The 19,296-nt window shown below is 42.4% G+C and overlaps 4 protein-coding genes across 5 annotated transcripts; 2 read left to right on the forward strand and 2 right to left on the reverse strand.

Moving 5' to 3' along the window:
• Positions 1-74: 74 nt before the first annotated feature.
• Positions 75-3,561, reverse strand: syt15 (synaptotagmin XV). The gene is given in 6 exon segments (XM_061756931.1): positions 75-1,527; positions 1,602-1,646; positions 1,648-1,814; positions 2,898-3,061; positions 3,193-3,397; positions 3,464-3,561. Coding segments are annotated over 5 exon segments (789 nt in total). The 5' UTR covers positions 3,393-3,397; positions 3,464-3,561; the 3' UTR covers positions 75-1,314.
• On the forward strand, positions 1,540-8,264 carry LOC133469325 (G protein-regulated inducer of neurite outgrowth 1). Of its 2 annotated transcripts, XM_061756226.1 has the most exons (4): positions 1,540-1,782; positions 2,902-3,184; positions 3,312-3,471; positions 6,282-8,264. In XM_061756226.1, the coding sequence occupies exon 4, from the start codon at positions 6,291-6,293 to the stop codon at positions 7,989-7,991; it is 1,701 nt and encodes a 566-aa protein (XP_061612210.1). In that variant the 5' UTR covers positions 1,540-1,782; positions 2,902-3,184; positions 3,312-3,471; positions 6,282-6,290; the 3' UTR covers positions 7,992-8,264. The 2 variants fall into 2 exon arrangements, with proteins under 2 accessions (XP_061612210.1, XP_061612209.1); XM_061756225.1 differs by lacking the exons at positions 1,540-1,782; positions 2,902-3,184; positions 3,312-3,471 and adding an exon at positions 4,445-5,002.
• Positions 8,265-11,764: 3,500 nt separating this feature from the next.
• zgc:112285 (uncharacterized protein LOC561476 homolog) lies at positions 11,765-15,665 on the forward strand. The gene is made up of 6 exons (XM_061756748.1): positions 11,765-11,907; positions 11,985-12,094; positions 13,496-13,590; positions 13,675-13,955; positions 15,205-15,368; positions 15,445-15,665. The coding sequence occupies exons 1-6, from the start codon at positions 11,805-11,807 to the stop codon at positions 15,622-15,624; spliced, it is 933 nt and encodes a 310-aa protein (XP_061612732.1). The 5' UTR covers positions 11,765-11,804; the 3' UTR covers positions 15,625-15,665.
• On the reverse strand, positions 15,645-18,771 carry timm23a (translocase of inner mitochondrial membrane 23 homolog a (yeast)). Its single transcript, XM_061756749.1, has 7 exons — positions 18,241-18,771; positions 18,064-18,122; positions 17,880-17,973; positions 17,261-17,345; positions 16,953-17,011; positions 16,764-16,874; positions 15,645-16,071 (listed from the first exon to the last, which is right to left on the reverse strand). Exons 1-7 carry the CDS (start codon positions 18,344-18,346, stop codon positions 15,947-15,949), a joined length of 639 nt encoding a protein of 212 aa, XP_061612733.1. The 5' UTR covers positions 18,347-18,771; the 3' UTR covers positions 15,645-15,946.
• Between the last annotated feature and the right edge of the window lie 525 nt (positions 18,772-19,296).

Below are 19,296 nucleotides of genomic sequence, written 5' to 3' on the forward strand. Positions count from 1 at the left end.
CTATTAATTAATATTATAATAGTATAACTATAACAGTATAACTGCATATTGAGCTATATATCGTTGAGTGCGTTGCAAATTGACTTCCGGGTTAGTTCTCACTCTAAGCTTAAAATCGCAGTTGCTCAGAAAAGTACAAAGGCTGCGCTACTCGCTGGACAGGAACGGTATTACATTTTTTATTTATTTATTTTTTGACTTGTACTTCACAAGAAAATGCTTTATAAACTCAACGACACTTCGAAAATTTAATGTTCAACACGTTTTAAGTTATTTTCTCTTTTTGTGTGAAACATCTCACCTGAAATGATTGCATCATTGTCAAATTGGAACGAATCAACCCCTGAGTCAGTTTGTCTCAGTAGCTTGTATTTCCATATACTGTATGTCAAATATTGCAGATACAACCTGCACACAAGGTTGAGTAGGCTCTAAGCGGCCGTGCAGAGTCCGTGCCACATTTTGACCTCCTAGTGTGGTGTGTTGACGATGTCCATCCAATCCTGCAACTGCAAGCTCCTGGCGTACATGAACGGCCCCTTTACCGTGGGGAAAACATTCCAGACGCGCCCACAATAGATTAGAAACTGCGATACAGGGAGACCATATTAAAAATAAATAGATATATTTTTTATATACTTTTACCACTCCAACATGCCTAAAACCCATTTAAATTTATTAAAACACACTTTTTAAACACATTTAAAATGTATTTGAACACAAAGAAAATAATTGGAAGCATAAAATATAAGTATAGAAAATAATATATATTGTAGTGTCTGTCCCTTTAAGAGGCGGGGCCTAGTGGGATGACATGCAATGCTATAGGACAACTAGAAAATGGTCAACGCACCAAATATAGCGGTACCTCGATTTACGAGCTGTCAGCCAACCTTTTTCTTTTTTGGTCTTGAGTTGCAAGCAAAAATTGGAGTTACTAGTGCTAGATGGTGCTAGCGAACTTCTTAACAAGCAGTAGTTTGGCAGATAGTGAAAAAAAACAAAGCCAAGTGCTTGCTTCAAGCTGTTTATTGCCACTCCCAATTGAAGTTTACTGTAAAATTAAACGGACGGGCTAACAAAACTAGGAACGATGTTGCGTTAGTTAGTTACAAAACTTTAAGCAACGGATACGTGAACACAAACGGTGGAGCAACACCTGACAAACAAAATAATACTTACGGGCATAGATTCTTTATCCTCTGCAAAAAAATAATAATATTACTGCAGCTTACTGAGCAGTTGTGACTGTCTTCTTCATGTGTGCAGTATATTGTACTGCTTCTGGTGGCCAAAGCGCACACGCCATCATTTTTATTTGTGGCTGGAACGGATTGTGTGTGCCACCTGTGCACATACGTGATGGTGGTTTTCAGTGTCCAGGTCCCTCCACAGCACCCTGCCAGCCTGTCCCAGCTCTCCTTGCAGGGGAAAGAGCACCCGGCCCACCGCGTGGCGTTTGCAGTCATGTGACACGCTCAGCACGCCCACACTGAGCGTGGTCTGTGACACATGCACTCCTGACACCTATATGTGTGTGTGGGAGCATAAAAACTGGGGTCATCAAGTCTACGAGTGTTTGCGTGTGTGTGCGTTCTCACCTGGAACAGGAAGCGGTCGTTGAACTCCGGGTCGGGCCCGGTGCCACCTGGCCCTGGCCTGGCGGGGGCGTCGGTCGTCTGGCAGCAGACGGAGCTGCACCAGGGTGACGTTGTCGTGGAAACGAGGCGGGAGGTTGCCCAGGCGGCGCAAGGAGACGGCCAGCTGCTCGCTGCCGTGACGGTACTCCACCGAGAAGCAGAGACGGGCGGGCTCTAATCCAAGCCCCCAGAATGCCAACCCTAAACACTAACCCCCTAACCTAAATCCCAAACCTAACTCCATAGCACCTAATCCACAGGTGTCAAACTGGTGGTCCGGGGGCCAGATACGGCCAGCCACATCATTTTATGTGGGCCGCGAAAGCAAATCAAAATTGCTCATTGTGTTCTGGTGTAATACCATTGAGATATTTGCAAGCATTTTTTTGTTACCAATCCCACTTTGAAAAGAAATGTAATCGTCGAAAAGCATGTTTTTTTTATAGGCTTCTGTTATGCATCAATGTGTCGTGCATACTGTATGTAATTACAGTATATGAGGTAATCTTTCATTCATATGGGTTGACAGTTGTAGCGGCCCTCCGGGGGAAGTCATAACTACGATGTGGCCCGTGACAAAAATGAGTTTGACACCCCTGGCCCAATCCACAATTCTCAATTTAACTGTAACCCTTGAGTTGCCGTAACCCCCAACTAGAGGTGGGAAGAATGCCCCCCAAAAAATGTACTTAAGTAAGAGTACTGTTACTTTTTATCAAGACTCAAGTTAGAGTAAAAAGTAGTCTTCCAAATAATTAAAAGTTGGTACTCAGTGAAAAACAATTACTCAAGTACTGACTAACTGGTAATTTTGGATTTATTATGTTTTTAATCAGAGCTTTAACGTCAAATAGACAAAAATATAAATTAAGAATTTGCAACTTCTGATATTGTCCAACAATATCACTTAACTACACTAATACTTCATTCTTTATAAAATAACAAATAAATGAAGGCAAATTCAGCGACATAACAATTCGTTTCAAACAAACTTTGTTTACACATGTGAAGCGGCACAATAGTCTCACGGGAGAGGGATTACATAGAAAAAAGTTCTTGTAGGCTGAAATGTGGACATTTTTATGCAGGCACAAATGACAGCGCATGACATAGCTTTTCTTTCTCAGTGTGTAAATTAAACATACTGCACTGTATATGAATTGTGAAGCCTGAGCCATTCCCTTTCCCCACTGTCGACCAACCTTAACATAAACACTGAACGCGAATACACCTAAAAAGTGACGTGTTGTCATCCAAGTAGCAGCAGTGGTGACCTACTCTGAACGAAGAGAGATCCCCGATGGGCCAGAATGTCCCTGCGAGCCTCCGTCTTCATCACCTCCGCCTTCTCCTCGCTCTCCTCCGTGTCGCTCTGAGACGTCGTGAAGCGAGGCGGCAACGTGAACGGGATCTCGCCGGGCCTTCATCGCAGAAAAAATACACAACACGACATTGTGGATGTCCAAAGGCAAGCGGCGCTTGTGAACCAAAGGACACATTGTCATGTACAAATGTGCACAGCTGGGTTAAAAGTCCGCTTAAAGGTATTGACCTGGCGTAAGAGCCTTGCAAAACCGGGACGACCGGAGCGGTGCATGCTGGGATGTGAGGCGCAGCGGCGACCGGCTGCTGGTATCGTCTGCGATCACGTCTCCTCTTGCTCCTCCACAGACAGAACATCACCAGGCCCAGTAGGACAAGAAGAAAAAGAAGCAGCACCAGACGTCCTGCAGCGAGGCCGACCGGAACCATCGGACCTAAAGCGCATGACACGCAGACACAAAGTTAAGCAGTGCAGGAGCTCGCATGACATGTTTGTTCACCTGAAATTGTAACTTCTTCTTGTTAACTTGTCTTCAGTTAATGTATGTTGTCTGTTACAACGTGTATGTGCGTGCGCGTGAGATGGACACAGCTGGTTTCTTCTCACATTGTCACGCCCTCTATTGGCCAGCCATTTTATTAGGGATAGAGCGTAATGGAAAGGAATGGATTGACTTAATCCCACATATTACAGATTAGCACATGAACTGAAGCGCGCGCTGGTCTTCCAAAAACATTAGAAACGCTGCATTTAGGAGCACTGCAAACTACTGTATAACCTCACAAATCAAATATTATTCTCCATAAAATGTTGTTAAAATGGCAATAATAAATACACTTAATAAATGTAATCAAATACATCAACAGAACAAATACATAAAAAAAGAACATAGCATCATTTAAATAAAGCGTGCCTAAAGTATATAAAAAAAACAAAAATTGCCTCAATAAAAATGAAAAGAAATATGAAAAATACATCAAATACAAAAACTACACAAAAATTAACTGAACAAGAAAAACATTTAAACTATTAAAAAAACTTTACATAAGAAATTAAAATGTAAAATACACAAAATCATTAAAATTAATAAACTCCTAATGTAAATTAAAAACAAAAAAAAACATGAAATAAGATTTTATACCAAAATTAACTAAATAAAAATGAACTCAAGAAACAACATTAAATTAAAAAAAACAAATCCTAACCCTACACCTTACACTATTGGAAAGAATAACTAAAAATCTAGAAAATTATTAAAATAAACTTCTTAACTTACTACAAAAATAAAAAATACTGAAGTAAAAAAATAAAAACATGAATTGAAAATATACACAAAAAGTAACAAAATAAAAATAAACAAGAAAAAAACATAAGTACATTTTAAATAACAATGGAAAGAAATACAATTAAAATAAAAAAATGAACCTTAACCAAATAAAAAACATTTTGAAAAATTATTAAAAAAAACTTAAAAAAATGAAAATGCATTTAATAAAAAATACATATTAGTCTGGCTTCATTCAAAGTAAATTGGGATAGGCTCCAGCTCCTCGCAACTCTGAACAGGATAAGATGTATAGAAAATGGATGGACGGCTGAATGTAGAGGATTTCCCCCCCTCAAGATTCATTAATATTATACTGTACATCCTGTGAACAATGAGTACAAGAATAAGTGTGCATGCAAATCCTGCCAGCTGACCTGATCTTAACTCTTTAGCCACTCACACACACACACAGTGTGCAGAGATTGACCATCGGCTAATGGGATGACAGGTGGCGTGTTAATCCTCGGGGGCCAAGAAGCGGCACACCCACGGCACCCGCTCGCTCACGCACTCTCTCCACTCCCATGATTCATCAGCGCCATATTGACGCTACAGGTTGTTTCACAGAAAACGCACACAAACATACTCACTCATTGGAGTGTGATCACCCAAAAGAAGTAAGTGATGTGTTTGAACGACTGAAAAGATGTTGGGAGGAAGACGGGACACTATTTAGCGGTGAAGAAGAGAACACCGAGGGCTATCTTTAAGGTAGGAAGTGGGGAATTCCCTTTTAAATCCAATAGGAGTCTGGTGTATTGTATATGTATTGTAGCATAAGATGCTGTAGTGTGATGGGTTCTATGAAAAAAAGGAGAATCATTTACAATCCCAGGATTATTAAAATTACCTGGATGTGTAAGGGTGCTCCCTCATCTTCAATCTGGTCTAATTGACCGCATAATCTGAACTGTATAATCCCATTTAGGTTTAATTAAGACTACAATTAAAAAAAATCATTTTTCATAGTGCTTTTCCTCATTTGGGTCGCTGGCGAGCAGGAGCCTATCCCAGCTGACATTGGACAAGAGGCACAGTACACCTTGGACTGACAAGAAACCACTCACATCATTTGCGACTATATTTCTGTGCAGAAACATATAATGTTTCACCTATATCCATCCATACATTTTCTATAGATCTCAACCTGTTCAGTGTTGAGAGAAACCGAAGCCAAGCGAAACGCAGACGACACCCCAGATTGGTTTCCAGTCAATCACAGGGCACATATAGAGACAGATAACCATTCACACCACCTGAGTGGGACCTGAACACAAGCTGCCTCCTCTGAAGTCAGGCGAGTATCCCACTACACCATCAGTGATGCTGTTCACCTAATCAAACCCAAAAAGAATCAGGAACTTAATGAATGTGGTACCTGAACACAAACTGGTCTAGGTGTTGCTTGGTGGTACTTAGGTGTCCAAAGCCATCCTGGTCTATCTCTTTACGATTGCTTTGAGGTCCTTCCTTCACGCCAGAGATTTTGAGTCTCCTCATTTAGGGAAAAATACAACTAGAAGCTCATTTGTTCCCAGAGAAATAAAAGCGATACATTTGCACAAAGCCATATACAGCTAAAGCGTAATCGGTGCATTAGCCTGTGTGTCTTTCTTTTTAATCTGTCGACTGTCTTGTCTGCAAGGTGAACTTTTCCTTCAATTGTCTTGACTGTTTTACATCATTTTAAAGTGTCTGTTAAGTGAAAATAAAGAAATTGAACACACCACAGAGAAGAGTGTTGCCAACAACGCTAGCTAGCTCACTGCATATTGCAATTGTGTTAAGCGCTTATTGAAGTTCTTTTCAGGTAGTTGAGGGCCGACTCATGCCGGACTCCAAAGTGCATCAGACGATGCAGTTTTAGCATAGCCCCCCCCCCCCCCCCCCCCCCCCAAAAAAAAAAAAATGAAAATTTAAATTGTGAAAAACAGTTGAATGCTTAACTGAACTGAACTGAACTGAACCAGTGAGGTGTCTTTCTTTTCAGGTTATTGCCATGGCGATGAGGCCTGTACGACCGGCTTCCGAGATCTACCCGTCAGTGTGCTGTTCCGTCAGTCCGTCCGTGTCCTACTCCAGCTTGACAGTGATGGAGGGACCCGAGGACGACGGCGAACCCCACACGCCCATCTTCTCCATCTCCAAGAGCTCCATGGACGTCTTCAAGCGCGACCCGGTGTGGACCGCCGTGGATCTACGCCGCAGCTCCAGCGTCAACGTCGAACAGGGCCCTCTGCAGCAGCTGCACGGGTGGCGGCGCGTGGGCAGCCTGCAGTCACCTGACCCCCACAACTCGCCCGCCCTCAGCGAGCGCTGGGTGGCCAACATGAGGCGCTGGAGCCGGTGCAGCGGCGGGAGCGGCGCGCACAGCCGCAGCAGCACGCCCGACACGGTGGTGTGGGGTGGAGGGACGTCGCGGCCCTGCAGCCTGGCGCGGGACGCGCCCTGCTGCGCCGCGCCTGCCTCCCCGACCACCCACGCCTCCTCGCCATTCATCTCCCCGCTGCTGACGCCCACTATGCCATCTGTGGATCTCTGCACCTCGTCCCCGGTGTCCCCTCTGCCGTCCCCCACCGTGCTGTTCCCTGAGCAAGGAGACTCCGAAGGGTCCCCTCTGACGTCCACCACCCCACCGCTGAAGCCCTTTTTCCGGGTGACTAGCACAGAGAATGACGCCTACCCGGGTAACCGCTTGCTTTATTTCCAGTATCCCTCCCCGATGGCGTCCTCCGTGTGCTCAGAGGAAGGTGCGTCGCTGTCCCCCGGAGGCCTAACTGAAGAGGAGACGGCGCCGATGTCCGATCCCCGAGCGCGAGTGACAAGTTCAGCGGATGAGGACCAAGAACCGGATGAAGGAGCGTCGGTGTGCCACCTCCAGTTGCCGTGGCAACCGCAGCCGAGAAGGCCGCCGCTGGTCTCCTCCCTAAGCGACTCGCTTCTGGGTGAGGGGTGTAGATGGTCCAGAGGAGGCCTTCAAAGGGAGCCCTTCTTCAAGGCGAAGGCTCGTCGGGAAGTGGTTGACGCGGCCGTGCAGACGCTCTCCCCCGCGGGCTCCTGGTTGGACCTCCGCAGGAACACCTCCCACTCCCCCCTGGGCTCGCCGCCCGGATCCAAGCTGGAACTGAAGGCCTCGGTTGGTTCTAACTCCAACCTGGTGTCGACGTCCTCCAGCATGTTCCCAACGGGAGAGGACGAAGAGGAGGAGGGGAAGCCAAAAGATGTTCTGGAGCGCAGAAGGTCAAGTCTGAAGGCCGGGGAGGAGAAAAAGGAGCTGGGGGAGAGGAGGAGGAGCAGCATGAAGCAGGTGCAGTGGGACGAGGACGGGATGACGTGGGACGTCCACGGCATGTCCGTGGAGCCGGAGGTGCTGAGCACAGCCATACGAAAGCACCTGGAGCTCCACAACAGTCCCCAAGCCGGCAAACGACCCTCCAAGAAGAAGACCAAAGCACCCAAACCTCATGCTCCTCCCGCTTCTCCTCCTGCGGCGCTCCCCGACGTGACCCCTCCGACACGGGACGGGGGAGGCAAAACGGAGGAGGCGCCTCGCGAAGCAAGCAGAGCGGAGGGAGGAGAAGCTGGAAATGACGGCATTTCAAAATCCCCCTCGCTCTCGCGCGGGACCATCCGGAAGAGGAGCGTGATGAAGTCACTGAGACCAGGGTGGTGTGGAGGCTTGAAAAAGGAAGATGACTAAGATAAAAAAAAAAAAAAAAAGATGAGATATATTGATCCTGCTGCGGGGAAATTCACTGGTTACAAAGCAAAGGACAGTGCAAGAGATTTAAAATGTATAGAATATAATGAAAAAGAAACATTATAAAAATAAACAGATGAGAGAAAAGTTTTGAGCATTACTTTAAAACAGCAATATTGTGTTACACAAATATATCTTGCACTGTGTTTTCATACACATACTGTAAGTGGTATTGAAAGTGTTTGTTTTTTTTAATTACTAACTGACTAAATGTACATGGCTACTTCTCTGTTGCTGTTCTTTGCACAGACTATTCAAACTTAAATTAAAGTAAAATTCTTTATTTTACACATTTTATTATTTTGTGTTACTTATTTATAACTGATTTACTACACTGTGGATCAGAAGTCTTGACTCACTTAATTCTACATAGATGTATTTCTTTCTTTCTTAAAACAACGACGACAAGAACAAAATCCTATAAAAAAGTATACTGTAATATGATATACGGTGGTACCTTGCGATACGAGTCATACGACTTATAAGGTTTTCAAAATATGAGCCGTAGTTCAGCCGTTTTTTTTTGCTTTGACTTGCAAGCGCAGACTTGTGATACGAGCGCCGTATGGTGGGAGTAATCTCAACTCAACTCACTTCCCAATAAGCAGCATTTTGGCAAATAGTGAACAATTCTTCAAAAAGAGGCTTCAAGCTGTTTATTGCCACTCCCAGTTGAACTTTAATGTCAAACTGGACATGAAACAGAGAGAATTTCTTCGCCTTTCAGTCCACTAGATTAATACTAACGCTAATTAGCATCTATGTTGCGGTGCTATAACCGTTCAAGTAACGGATAGAATAGAAATGGTCAAGCAACTTACAAAGAAGCACAAAATAACAGTATTCACAGTCATAAATTCTTTATCTTTGAAGAACGACTAATATTAGTGCCGTAGTGAAGAGCTGCGAGGAGGTGAGACGCCCCACTGAACAGTATAGCCATCTTTCTGTCTTATACTGCCCCCAAGTGACTGAGGCGGGCACACCAGAAAGAGCAGCAAAATGGCCATTCAATTGACGTACTGTGACAAAAACTGTTGAATAATGTAAATACTGTATGTTTTTATAAAGTGCAAAATTATGGAGTGCGTAAAATAGACACTACAATAACAATTGTAGTTGTTTTTGGGGCTGCGTGAATGGATTTACGGCGTTACCATTCATTTGAAAAAAAGATGATATGAGATGTGACTATTTTGAGTTATTAAACTCATATTTCAAGGCTCCACTGTACTGTACAAGTGTACAATGTTTCTCCAAGCTGAGCAAAGCATGTGCCATAGAGAGTAAAATTCTGATTTAAAAAAAATGAAAACATAATTAAATGAGCCGCTAAGCAATAATAAATACACAAGTATATTCAGAAAAATATGACAACATAACAATGATATCAAGTGAGTCATGTCGTACCCTTTATTTCATTTATTATATGAATAATTTTATTTAAAATTTATGTATTATTTTATTTTATTTTAACACATTTATTATTGATGTATTAACTTATTTACTATTTTATTTTAATCAAACCTGATGACTTGTGGTACAACTCGTGTTTGTGCTCTCATTTCAATTCACGTGGAATGATACCAGCTGTTTAATATAATTTTTTTCCCCATATTTACATTATTTTATGAATTACAATTATGTGAATGAAAAACCCTTTCGGACTTTTGATTAGGTACCCCTAGAGCTAGAGTGGCATCAAACATTGCACCGCTTTCTAATAATTTGGCACCTCTCATGTGATAGCTTAATATGCCATGTAGAGTTAGTTCTTCGACACAGGCTCTGAACATGAAGGCTCTGGTTAGCTTGTGCGGCTGTACCTAATGTTATGCTCTTTAGCTACAGTCAACTTGTTGAACCACATTGAGGGGCTGCAACCATTCAATGTTTCAGATGAGCATGCACATTCCCATTCACAGAGTAAAAAAAAAAAAAAAAAATCAATCAACAACAAAAACTCACTGGTGACTTCCAGTGTGCTCATCCTGTGCTCTTATTTTCACAACATGTAGAGTAGAGGTGGAACAACATTGTGATATAGTATATATATATATATATATATATATATATTGACAGATGGCATCAAATTTGGAGAAAGTCGTTGAAATGAATGAGCCGTTCTCAGATGAGAAGTTCAATCGGAGTCAAGACCGGGCTCTGGCTGGGCCACTTTCTCACTTTTCTGGTTTTAATACATAAAAAAAAATTTGAAAAAGAGTTGTGTGTAGAATTTTGAGGAAAAATAAAATTCTTCCAAAAAAAATAAAAAATTCCTGTTTGGAATAAGGCTGTAAACAAAATGTGGAAAAGTATCACACTGTGAACACTTTCCAGATACACTGTACTGTATGTATCGTGATAGTATTGTATCCTAACTTACAATGCATATTCTACCTTTTATGCAGTGTTTCTCAACTTGTATTGAGCCCAAGCACAAAAATAAATTAAATCAATAAAAAAAGAATTCTTAAAAAATACAAATCGCACGCACACAACAAAACAAAAAATGTCACACGAAGCATATACACAGTATACTGTTAGCTGAACATGAAGCTATTATGATTTTGTTGCATGAATGGCAACATGTGGATACACAAGTTAATTGTACTTTCTGCCATCTCGTGGAAGAGCATTTCTTTGTTCTGCCAGTCACTTTATGTCACTGGCATGGATACAGCGGATAAAAAAAGTCTACACACCCCTGTACAAATGCCAGGTTTGCCTATAACCTGTCCTAACCTATAACCAAGTAAAGTGATTTAATTTTTTTTTATTTTTGGGAGGGGGGGGGGGGGGGTTAAACTAAACAAATGAGATAATGTGATTGCATAAGTGTGCTTACACCTGCTTACAACTGTTCTGTGTTCAGAATTAACCAATCCAATTCAGGTTAAATGGGAGTCAGCACACACCTGCCGCCGTTTAAAGTGCCTCCGATTAACCCCCCAAACAATTTCAGACGTTCTAGTAGGCTTTTCCTGACATATGTTGCTATCTAGCCAAAGCCTGAAGGTTATGTTCTAACACTGACTGCTATTTGGAACTGTTCAAAATTTCTTCCACCTGGTCTAAGGCCCCGTGTTCAAGCTGAAGAAAAACAGCCCCAAAGCCTGATGTTGCCACCAACAGGCTTCGCTAAAGGTAGAGTGCTCTTTTGGTGATGAGCAGTGTTGCGTTTGCACCAAAACCTGGCATTTGTACAGGGGTGTGTAGACTTTTTATATCCACTGTAGATAAACCAAATAAAAATACTTCTATAATACTATATTGTTAGTATTAAAATCAATCAAAGAAAACTCATGAAAATGAAATTGGATACCTTCCCACAGCACACCTGATGATCTCTCATGCACAGTATTGGGAATCGCTGCTCTACTGTAATTACAACAGTGACTTATTCTTATTTTCTTAACTTTGGAGGGCCGGTTCACCCGAATTACAGAGAGTTATGCATACAATGTATGAATAAATGAGGGCGTTTTACTGTTGTTTATCCCCAGATGTCATTTGGAGGTCACTGTGCCACTGTAATAGGTCACATGACATGATGTTTGTGTACACCGACGTGTGTACTATGTGCGTGTGTGATGAGGCTTTTTTTTTTTTTTTTGTGGAAAGTCATCGCTGCAGGAGAACAATCCAGCGCCTCGTTGTGATACAACTTATTGTGTGTTTGTGCGTGTGTGTGTACCTGCTGCTATAAATACAGTGGGTTACGCGCGGCCTGGCGATTTAGCGTGGAAGACGATGGCTGCCGCGCTTCATGTCGTGTGTTTGCTGATGCTGCCCCTGCTGAGTGAGGCGGCGTACACATACACGCCTGGCAAACAGCATAAGGTGCTGCACCTGGGTAAGAATACACACACACACACACATTATCATGATAAAATGGTCGGTGGCCAGAACATGGTTGTGTGTTTCTTCTAGACTGGCCCAAAGACTGCGGGATGGCCTACTTCAAGCCCAACATGGTCGAGAGGATCGTGTCAGGCAACGAGGCCAGACCGCACTCCTGGCCCTGGCAGGTCTCTCTGCAGGTATATTCATAGGAAAATATATTCTATACCAAACGTTTTGCGCTCAAGGGGCCACGTTTGATTTTTAAAGGGATAGAGGGTCCCGGTCATGCGTAGATGAGGAACAACCCCCCCCCCCCCCACGGTGATTAACTAAGCAATTCATAAATTACATGAACAGTATTTGTAATTTCCTTCTGTTTATTCTCCTATATTTAGATTTCATTTCATGTTATTTTAAGACTTTGTTCTTATATTATTACAAGTTCATTATCACAAAATGTAGGTTTTTTTCCCTTGTAATATTAGGATTTTATTTATATAAAACCTTTTTTTTTTAAGTCTCATAAATGTAGTTTTTTCCTTGTACAATATTATCACTTTACGTAAAAAATATGCATTTTTTGTTGTAATACTAAATTACGACTTTATGCTCGCAACTCACAACTTTATTCTCTTAAGATTTCTGCTTTTTTCTTGTAAGATTATGACATCATTCTCTTAAATTTGAAGTAATTTCTTGTAATACTATGGATGACTTTTTCTTTTAAGATTACAACTTTGTACAAAAATGTTCTCATAAAATTCAACTTTTTTTCTTGTAATATTACAACATTTTCATAAAATCACCTCTTTTCTTTTGTACAATTACAACTTTAGACACATAAATTAGAATTTCTTTCTTGTAATATTCTGACTTTGGTCACATAAATTCCGCCTCTTTTTCTTTTCCTTTTTTTTCTTCTCTTAAATTTGACTTTTTTTCTTGTAATATTATGACTTTATTCCCCTAAAATTACAACTATTTCTCTTGTAAAATTAAAAGTTTAGACTTATTTTTTTGTAATATGACTTTATTCTTGTGAAATTGCACATTATTTAAAACTTTCTTTTGACTTCAGTACTTTACAAAAAGCTTCCTATCTGGCAAGTTCAAAACCCTGCACATTATAGTTATCTATTGTGTTAAGCAGTGGATCTCGTGATTATGAGCTTGTAGCATTTTACCTTTGTAGATTGTTTAAGCAATAAGTTTATGTGGTACGCGGACTCCCTCTAGTGATATGTGAAGGTATCACCACCCAAGTCCAGTTTAGTTATATTTAACTTATAATTTACAGTTAATACAACTGAACTTTGAAGCGTTATATTTAAGTGCAGTGTTAATGTTCAAACTGTGCATAAATGTTACAGTGGCTTACAATAATACTGAATATACATTTTAGGAATAAAACCTCAGTCTCGGGTTTGGTGAACACTTCGGCCTTCAGCGGTGCTGTATTTTAATATCGGTCATGATAGAGGTACTTGGAGCGCTAAGTATTTTTTAGGTGGTACTTGGTGTAAAAAAATTGAGAACCGCTGCAGTAAATGACACACGACTTACTGAGGCTTCTTCTTCTTCATCTGGTAATTTGTCAGGTTCGCCCCAGAGGCAGCAAACATCACATTCACGTGTGTGGAGGAACTCTGATCCACAAGAACTGGATCCTCACTGCTGCTCACTGCTTCCAAAAGTGAAACCTTAAAAAAAAATAAAAATTTGAAATTCAGCACAGTATTACACACTCGAGCAGTTAATAATAACTTCCTTGTTCCAGGGGAAAGGCCGAGGACACCGGCTCGTGGAGGATCGTGGTGGGCAAGCACCGGCTGAGGCGCTCGGAAATGGCCGAGAGGGTCTTCCCCGTGAAGCGCATCTACCGGCACGAGAACTTCCGCTACCCGGCGCACAGCGAGCTGGACTACGACATCGCCCTGGTGAAGGCCGCCGCCGACATCCTCCCGTCCAACTTCATCCGCTACGCCTGCCTGCCGCGCAAGCAGACCAACCTCAAGCCGGGACACTACTGCTGGGTGACTGGCTGGGGCGACACCCGGGGTGAGTCTGGAGGAACATCACACGTGGACAAAAGTATTGCGTAGATCTCTACTTTTGGGAGAATTTCAACAATGTAGCAGTTTGAAAGAGGCCTAAACATTGCTTTGGAGTTAATTGGAAAAGCAAACCAATACCTAAGGACCATTTTTGCAAGAAAAAAATGGTAGCATGGCATCACAAAATGAGGCATATGAGTAGCCATATTGGTATTGGGCAAAACCATTTCAACTAAGAGCAAATTGAAAAAAACCTAAAACCTAAGGACCATTTCGCAAGGAAAAATGGAAGCACATCAACACAAAGCACGTCTAAACCACTTTATTGGTATTGGGCTAAAACCAGTGCTAAAACTTTTCGGCAAATGCGCCATTTTAAGTTGCCAAAACATTGTTGAGAAATTTATTGTATGGTAAATTGGTACCTGAAGTTCATTTTCCCAAGGAAAGTTTCAGTATACGGTGACAAAATTAGATGTTTGGTCAGCCATATTGGTATTGGCAGTGCATTTGGTACCAGGGCCTTCAGTGGGGATTTACCTGACCTAATCCACCTCTTGATACCACCACTATATATAGAAACAGTCAAATCTATCCAAAAACGCAATTTATCAAACATGAAGAAAAGAAAAAAAAAAAAAAAAAGGTAATTAGATCATACTCACCAGAAATGTTGATTATTAGCTGCATCAATGCTTGCAGATGGCTACATAAGTGTTTTGCTAGTTGAACTTGGATCGCTGGCCAACCATGAAGGATGTAAAAATGCTAACTTCCTGTGAGGAGACTTTGACGTGATGAGCCACAATATTGGTATGCTGCAAAATTAGTCCGCTACAGTGAGTCGTGAAATGGTGAATTTAGAGATGGAAAAAAAAGTCTCTTTGTATTTAATTGCACGGAAAATGTATATTCAATGTTCATTTGGCAAGAACAGTGTCAGTATGGGTCACAAAATAAAGTATTGAAACACCTTTGGTACCAGGCAAAAGCCAGTTCGCCAGTGGGCATGTTTCTTGGCGAGCTTTGGTGAACTGCCATCATAAAAAAACAACTTGATACACTACTTGCCTTTAAATCAACTTTTGAGGACTTCATGGTATGGAAAAATCTTACAGAACCAACCAAAAACGTTACAGCTTTAGATTTAGCTTCTTTATTTTAGTGAGACATTTTTGGACAGTTGTGTGCTTTGTGAAAGTTTGGGGAGAGAGAGAGAGAAGCGGTCATTACGTTTCATTCAAATATTCCAGGCGGCAAGGAAAACGTTTCCCTGGCAGAGGCGCTCAACCAAGCTCGACTCCCCATCATCGACTTCAAAACCTGTCGGCAGAAGAAGTTCTGGGGCGACCGCGTGCGAGACTCCATGATCTGCGCCGGGTTCAGGGACACTGAGGATCCGCCTGCCGCCTGTCAGGTTAGTTTCCGCCGCCGTACTCCTGCCGGCCTCAGGCGGGAAATTAAGACATGAACCAGAGCGTCGCTCTTTTCAGGGGGACTCGGGAGGTCCTCTCCTGTGCCAACTGGGCCGCGAGCGCTGGGAGGTGCACGGCGTGGTGAGCTTCGGCCCCATCGGCTGCACGGTAGAGAACAAGCCCAGCGTCTTCACCCAGACCGGCACCTACATCCCCTGGATCGAGGCCACGCGCATCCGAGACTTTTTCCTGCACTGACGCCACTTCCACAGCAATAAAATGTTTGCTTTTCTTTTTAATGGTATTTCCCCTTGATTTATTACATCAGATGATGGGAGACACATACACTCTTCTTCTTGCAGTACAGCTTCTAATGATCATCACCGTGAAATAAATACAAGTGTAGCACTGACAGTAAGGCAAAGTTCATCATTAAAAGATCCACTCGCAGACCTGCAGCCACTCACCCACACGTATACACACACCAAGCACTTCCATCCCAAAGTCTGCACACTGCCTCTTGGAGATAGTTTGGCCCTAATGTCAGAGGAGGAGGAGGACGAGGAGGACGAGGAGGAGTTCAGTAAAGCCGAGAGGACGACGGCGACGACGTTCCGGTCAGGTGGTCCCAATTGTTGTAGACGGCGTAGGCACCGGACAAGGCCAGACCAGCCAGACCCCCGCGGGCCACACCCTTCAGGCCGCCTGCCAAAGCACAGATACAGTGGTTATAAAAACTCTACACACCCCTGTTCAAATGCCAGGTTTTTGCAGTCTAAGAAAATGAGACCAAGAGTAAGCATTTCAAAACTTTTTCCACCACTAATGTAACCTGTAAATCTTAATTGAAAGAAAAAAAAAAACAAAAAAAACCACATCTACAGGTGAAGTAAAAATAAAAAAAACTCAGAATGTGGTTGATGGCTATTGTCAGAATTAACAAATCACATTCAAATTCATCACATGGGAGCCAGAAAAGACCTTCCACCATTTAAAGCACCTCCAATAAAGTTCAGATGTTCTTGCAGTGCAGCAAGAAGGAATAAAACCCTGGACCTCATGTATGGCAATGTGAAGGGAGCATACAGCTCTTCTTCTCCAACCTCAGGGCAATATGACCACAACTTCAATGGCAGGCTGCCAACATAAATACTGCGATAGTTTGGTCTAAAGACACAGAAGAGGCGCTGCAGGGGTGTTTCCATGTCACCAACTGGATTTAGGTTTTTAAAGAGGTACATTTCTATTTAGGGAATATTTTATTTATTTATTGTCATTATTTTATTATTGTGTTTCATCTTTTATTTTTTTGTAATCATGTAGGGCACTTTGTTTCTGCTGCGGTTGTTTTTAAGTGCTCTATAAAGCTAAAGCTTAACAGCAGAATAGACACCTACCGGCTGCCTTAAAGAGCATCCCCGTTAGCGTGCCGGCAGCTACTGTGTTGATGTCGTCCTCTGCTCCTCGGGCCTTCTCGATCACCACCCCGAACGCGCTGTATAATAAGGCTGCAACCACACCACAGACATCATTGTCACATCAATGACATCAATGTGTTTATATTACGATTCTGGGTTGAGTCTTACCTACTGAACCCAAAGTGTTGGCCCATGAAGCCCCTTGCCTGGTCACCATGTTGATAATCCTGGTCAGACAACACAACATTTAGAGGGCAAACGTTTGTGCTCAAGGGCCATGTTTGACGACAGAGTCGGAAGCTAATCTTCCGAGCGGGGGTTTGGAGCGTGGGGGGGGGATAGACGGAGTGTCCCGATCAGACGTTAATCATCGACGTGGTGAGTGGCTGCACAGTCTACCGATTGTCCCAAAAAAAAAAAAAAAGTGCTCGTGGCCCAGTAATTGGGGACCCCTGGTATATTAGCTCGATACTCACTGCACATTCCGCGGTTTGGACCACGCCATGTCTCTGGTCTCCTTCAGGCCCATCCTGAGTCCGTTTAAAGCGCCGAACGAAGCCCCTGTAACAACATTAAAAAACAAGCAAATGCATAGTTGGTAATAGAACGAATAAACAGAGAGCTTTGTTGTATGTTGGAAGTTGCTCCAAAAACCAACAGAGAAGAGCCACAAAAGGCGCCAATGACGTATTTTCGTTCCAACGACAAATGCTTTACATGATTTTGTGGGTTTCATACGAGTAAATATTGCTTCTATAACCAATCACATCTGAATTCTCGTTTTCGTTAAACAACAAGAAAACTCTTCACAGAAAAAGTGTTTGTTTGCATGGCATATACACAAGTGCTATTAATCAAAGTAGTATCACCTCATGTCTCAATTTGAGCCAGGAAAAACCCTGCTATTGTACCCTGAGTGGTCATTTTTCTTGGCAATAATAACTTGAAAAATTTAGTCTTTCTTTTTTCTATTTTTAAGACATCTGTTCATGCACCGCTACCGTTTTAGCAGCGGTATCTGGAAAAGAAAAACAAAAAAACCTCAAATGATGCCCATCCCTGATTATCATAAGAAATGTAGTGGCAAACCTTTACCTGTGATGCAGGAGCCTCCAATGGTGAAAAAAGCCAGCTCGAACCTTCCTCTCGTCTTGTTAGCGCCTGTAGGCAAAATGAACTCCTCTGTGTCCTGAAAAACACACAATTATTGACATTAATTATACATATTTTCATAACAGGACATTAAGTCTACTATAGGCTGTTTTGGGTTCTGCCTTACCTGAACTAGGTAGCGAGGGTCGACGTTAAGGTAAGGCGACAGGGGGCTCATTCCAGTCACTAAAATGTCAGGGGGGAAAAACGACACAAATAGCAACATTAAATCCAACCACACACTCACTTCAGCATGCTAGCCGGTTAGCTGCTAAACTAGCCGCCGAGCTAGTAGGACGCGTACATGGAACACCGGCGAGCTCCGTGTTGGAATATTCCGGCGCTCCACCGCCGAAGAGACCACCGAGACTCGCCTTGAGCCCCCCGGAGCCTTGCGGGTTGTTGTCCATGTCTGGGAGGAGGGTGGGAATAAAAAACAAAAAAACAACAAACAAAAAAATCTTGCTTAGGCTAATGCGCGCTAGTTGTGATGCAACGGTGACCAATGTTAAGCTGTTGTAAGTCAACGCCAGTATTATAGTAATAATATAGTTGACCGAAAGCGTCTATATTTTTTTAAATCATTAAGTGTGTTTTACATAAGAAAACGAGCATGTCTACGTCGGGAACTTGCTGTTCTGTCATTTCCCTGACCTCCACACACACAGCAGCAGCAGCATGCTCTTGCCGTAAAGTGAGGCTGTCAAATTACGTCAACGGCACCGGTCATCGAAAGAGAGAGCCTGGCCACACTGTTGTGAAAAATATCGGGTACCGTCTTCGACGTTCTTGACCATATGTAAATTAAGTCAATCACGAAAGTTGTGTTCAAAGTTTAAAGTAAGTCTTGTCATTTTTACGAGCCACAAATCTGACATCCTTTTACGCCAATTAAGGAGGAACTACGGCAGTTCCCCCGAAGCCGAAAAAATGAATAATACTGATATTTTTTATTAATAATGTGACACATTGTCTTAATTTAATTAGTTATTCGCTTCAAAATGTACAATATTGGTTGTATAAATTTGAAACTCGTCAACCAAAGCATTTTTCATTTACTAGACATCCGCCAATAGAGGGAGCCGTAGTCCACGTTTTTTTCTGCAATGTTACGGATTTGCCAGAGAAGTTTTCACAAAACCCAACATTTTATCAACAGTGTATTTACCTTGTTGATCCACATTGGCATTTACCGTGACTTTTCTTTTGTAAAACGTATTAAAACCATACGTACATTACCCGGTCTCAAAATTTGGACCCAGTTTCTCATTCAATAGCTGCAAAGTTCAGACTTTTGACTGCTTGTGTCGATACAGGAGAGTGAATAAATCTGAAAATAAATGCAATGTTCTTTAGTTTT

The sequence above is a fragment of the Phyllopteryx taeniolatus genome, chromosome 19 (genome assembly GCF_024500385.1).
Source record: "Phyllopteryx taeniolatus isolate TA_2022b chromosome 19, UOR_Ptae_1.2, whole genome shotgun sequence".
Lineage (NCBI taxonomy): Eukaryota > Metazoa > Chordata > Actinopteri > Syngnathiformes > Syngnathidae > Phyllopteryx > Phyllopteryx taeniolatus.

Bases quoted from the DNA above. Each gene is read 5' to 3' on its own strand.
- zgc:112285 (XM_061756748.1), top strand. From the start codon at position 11,805: ATGGCTGCCGCGCTTCATGTCGTGTGTTTGCTGATGCTGCCCCTGCTG. The intron at 12,095-13,495 runs GTATATTCATAG...GTAATTTGTCAG, and splicing joins CCTGGCAGGTCTCTCTGCAG to GTTCGCCCCAGAGGCAGCAA. The intron at 13,591-13,674 runs GTGAAACCTTAA...TCCTTGTTCCAG, and splicing joins GCTGCTCACTGCTTCCAAAA to GGGAAAGGCCGAGGACACCG.
- timm23a (XM_061756749.1), bottom strand. From the start codon at position 18,346: ATGGACAACAACCCGCAAGGCTCCGGGGGGCTCAAGGCGAGTCTCGGT. The intron at 18,123-18,240 runs GTACGCGTCCTA...CTGACATTTTAG, and splicing joins GGAGCTCGCCGGTGTTCCAT to TGACTGGAATGAGCCCCCTG. The intron at 17,974-18,063 runs GTAAGGCAGAAC...TGTGTTTTTCAG, and splicing joins ACCCTCGCTACCTAGTTCAG to GACACAGAGGAGTTCATTTT.
- LOC133469325 (XM_061756226.1), top strand. From the start codon at position 6,291: ATGGCGATGAGGCCTGTACGACCGGCTTCCGAGATCTACCCGTCAGTG.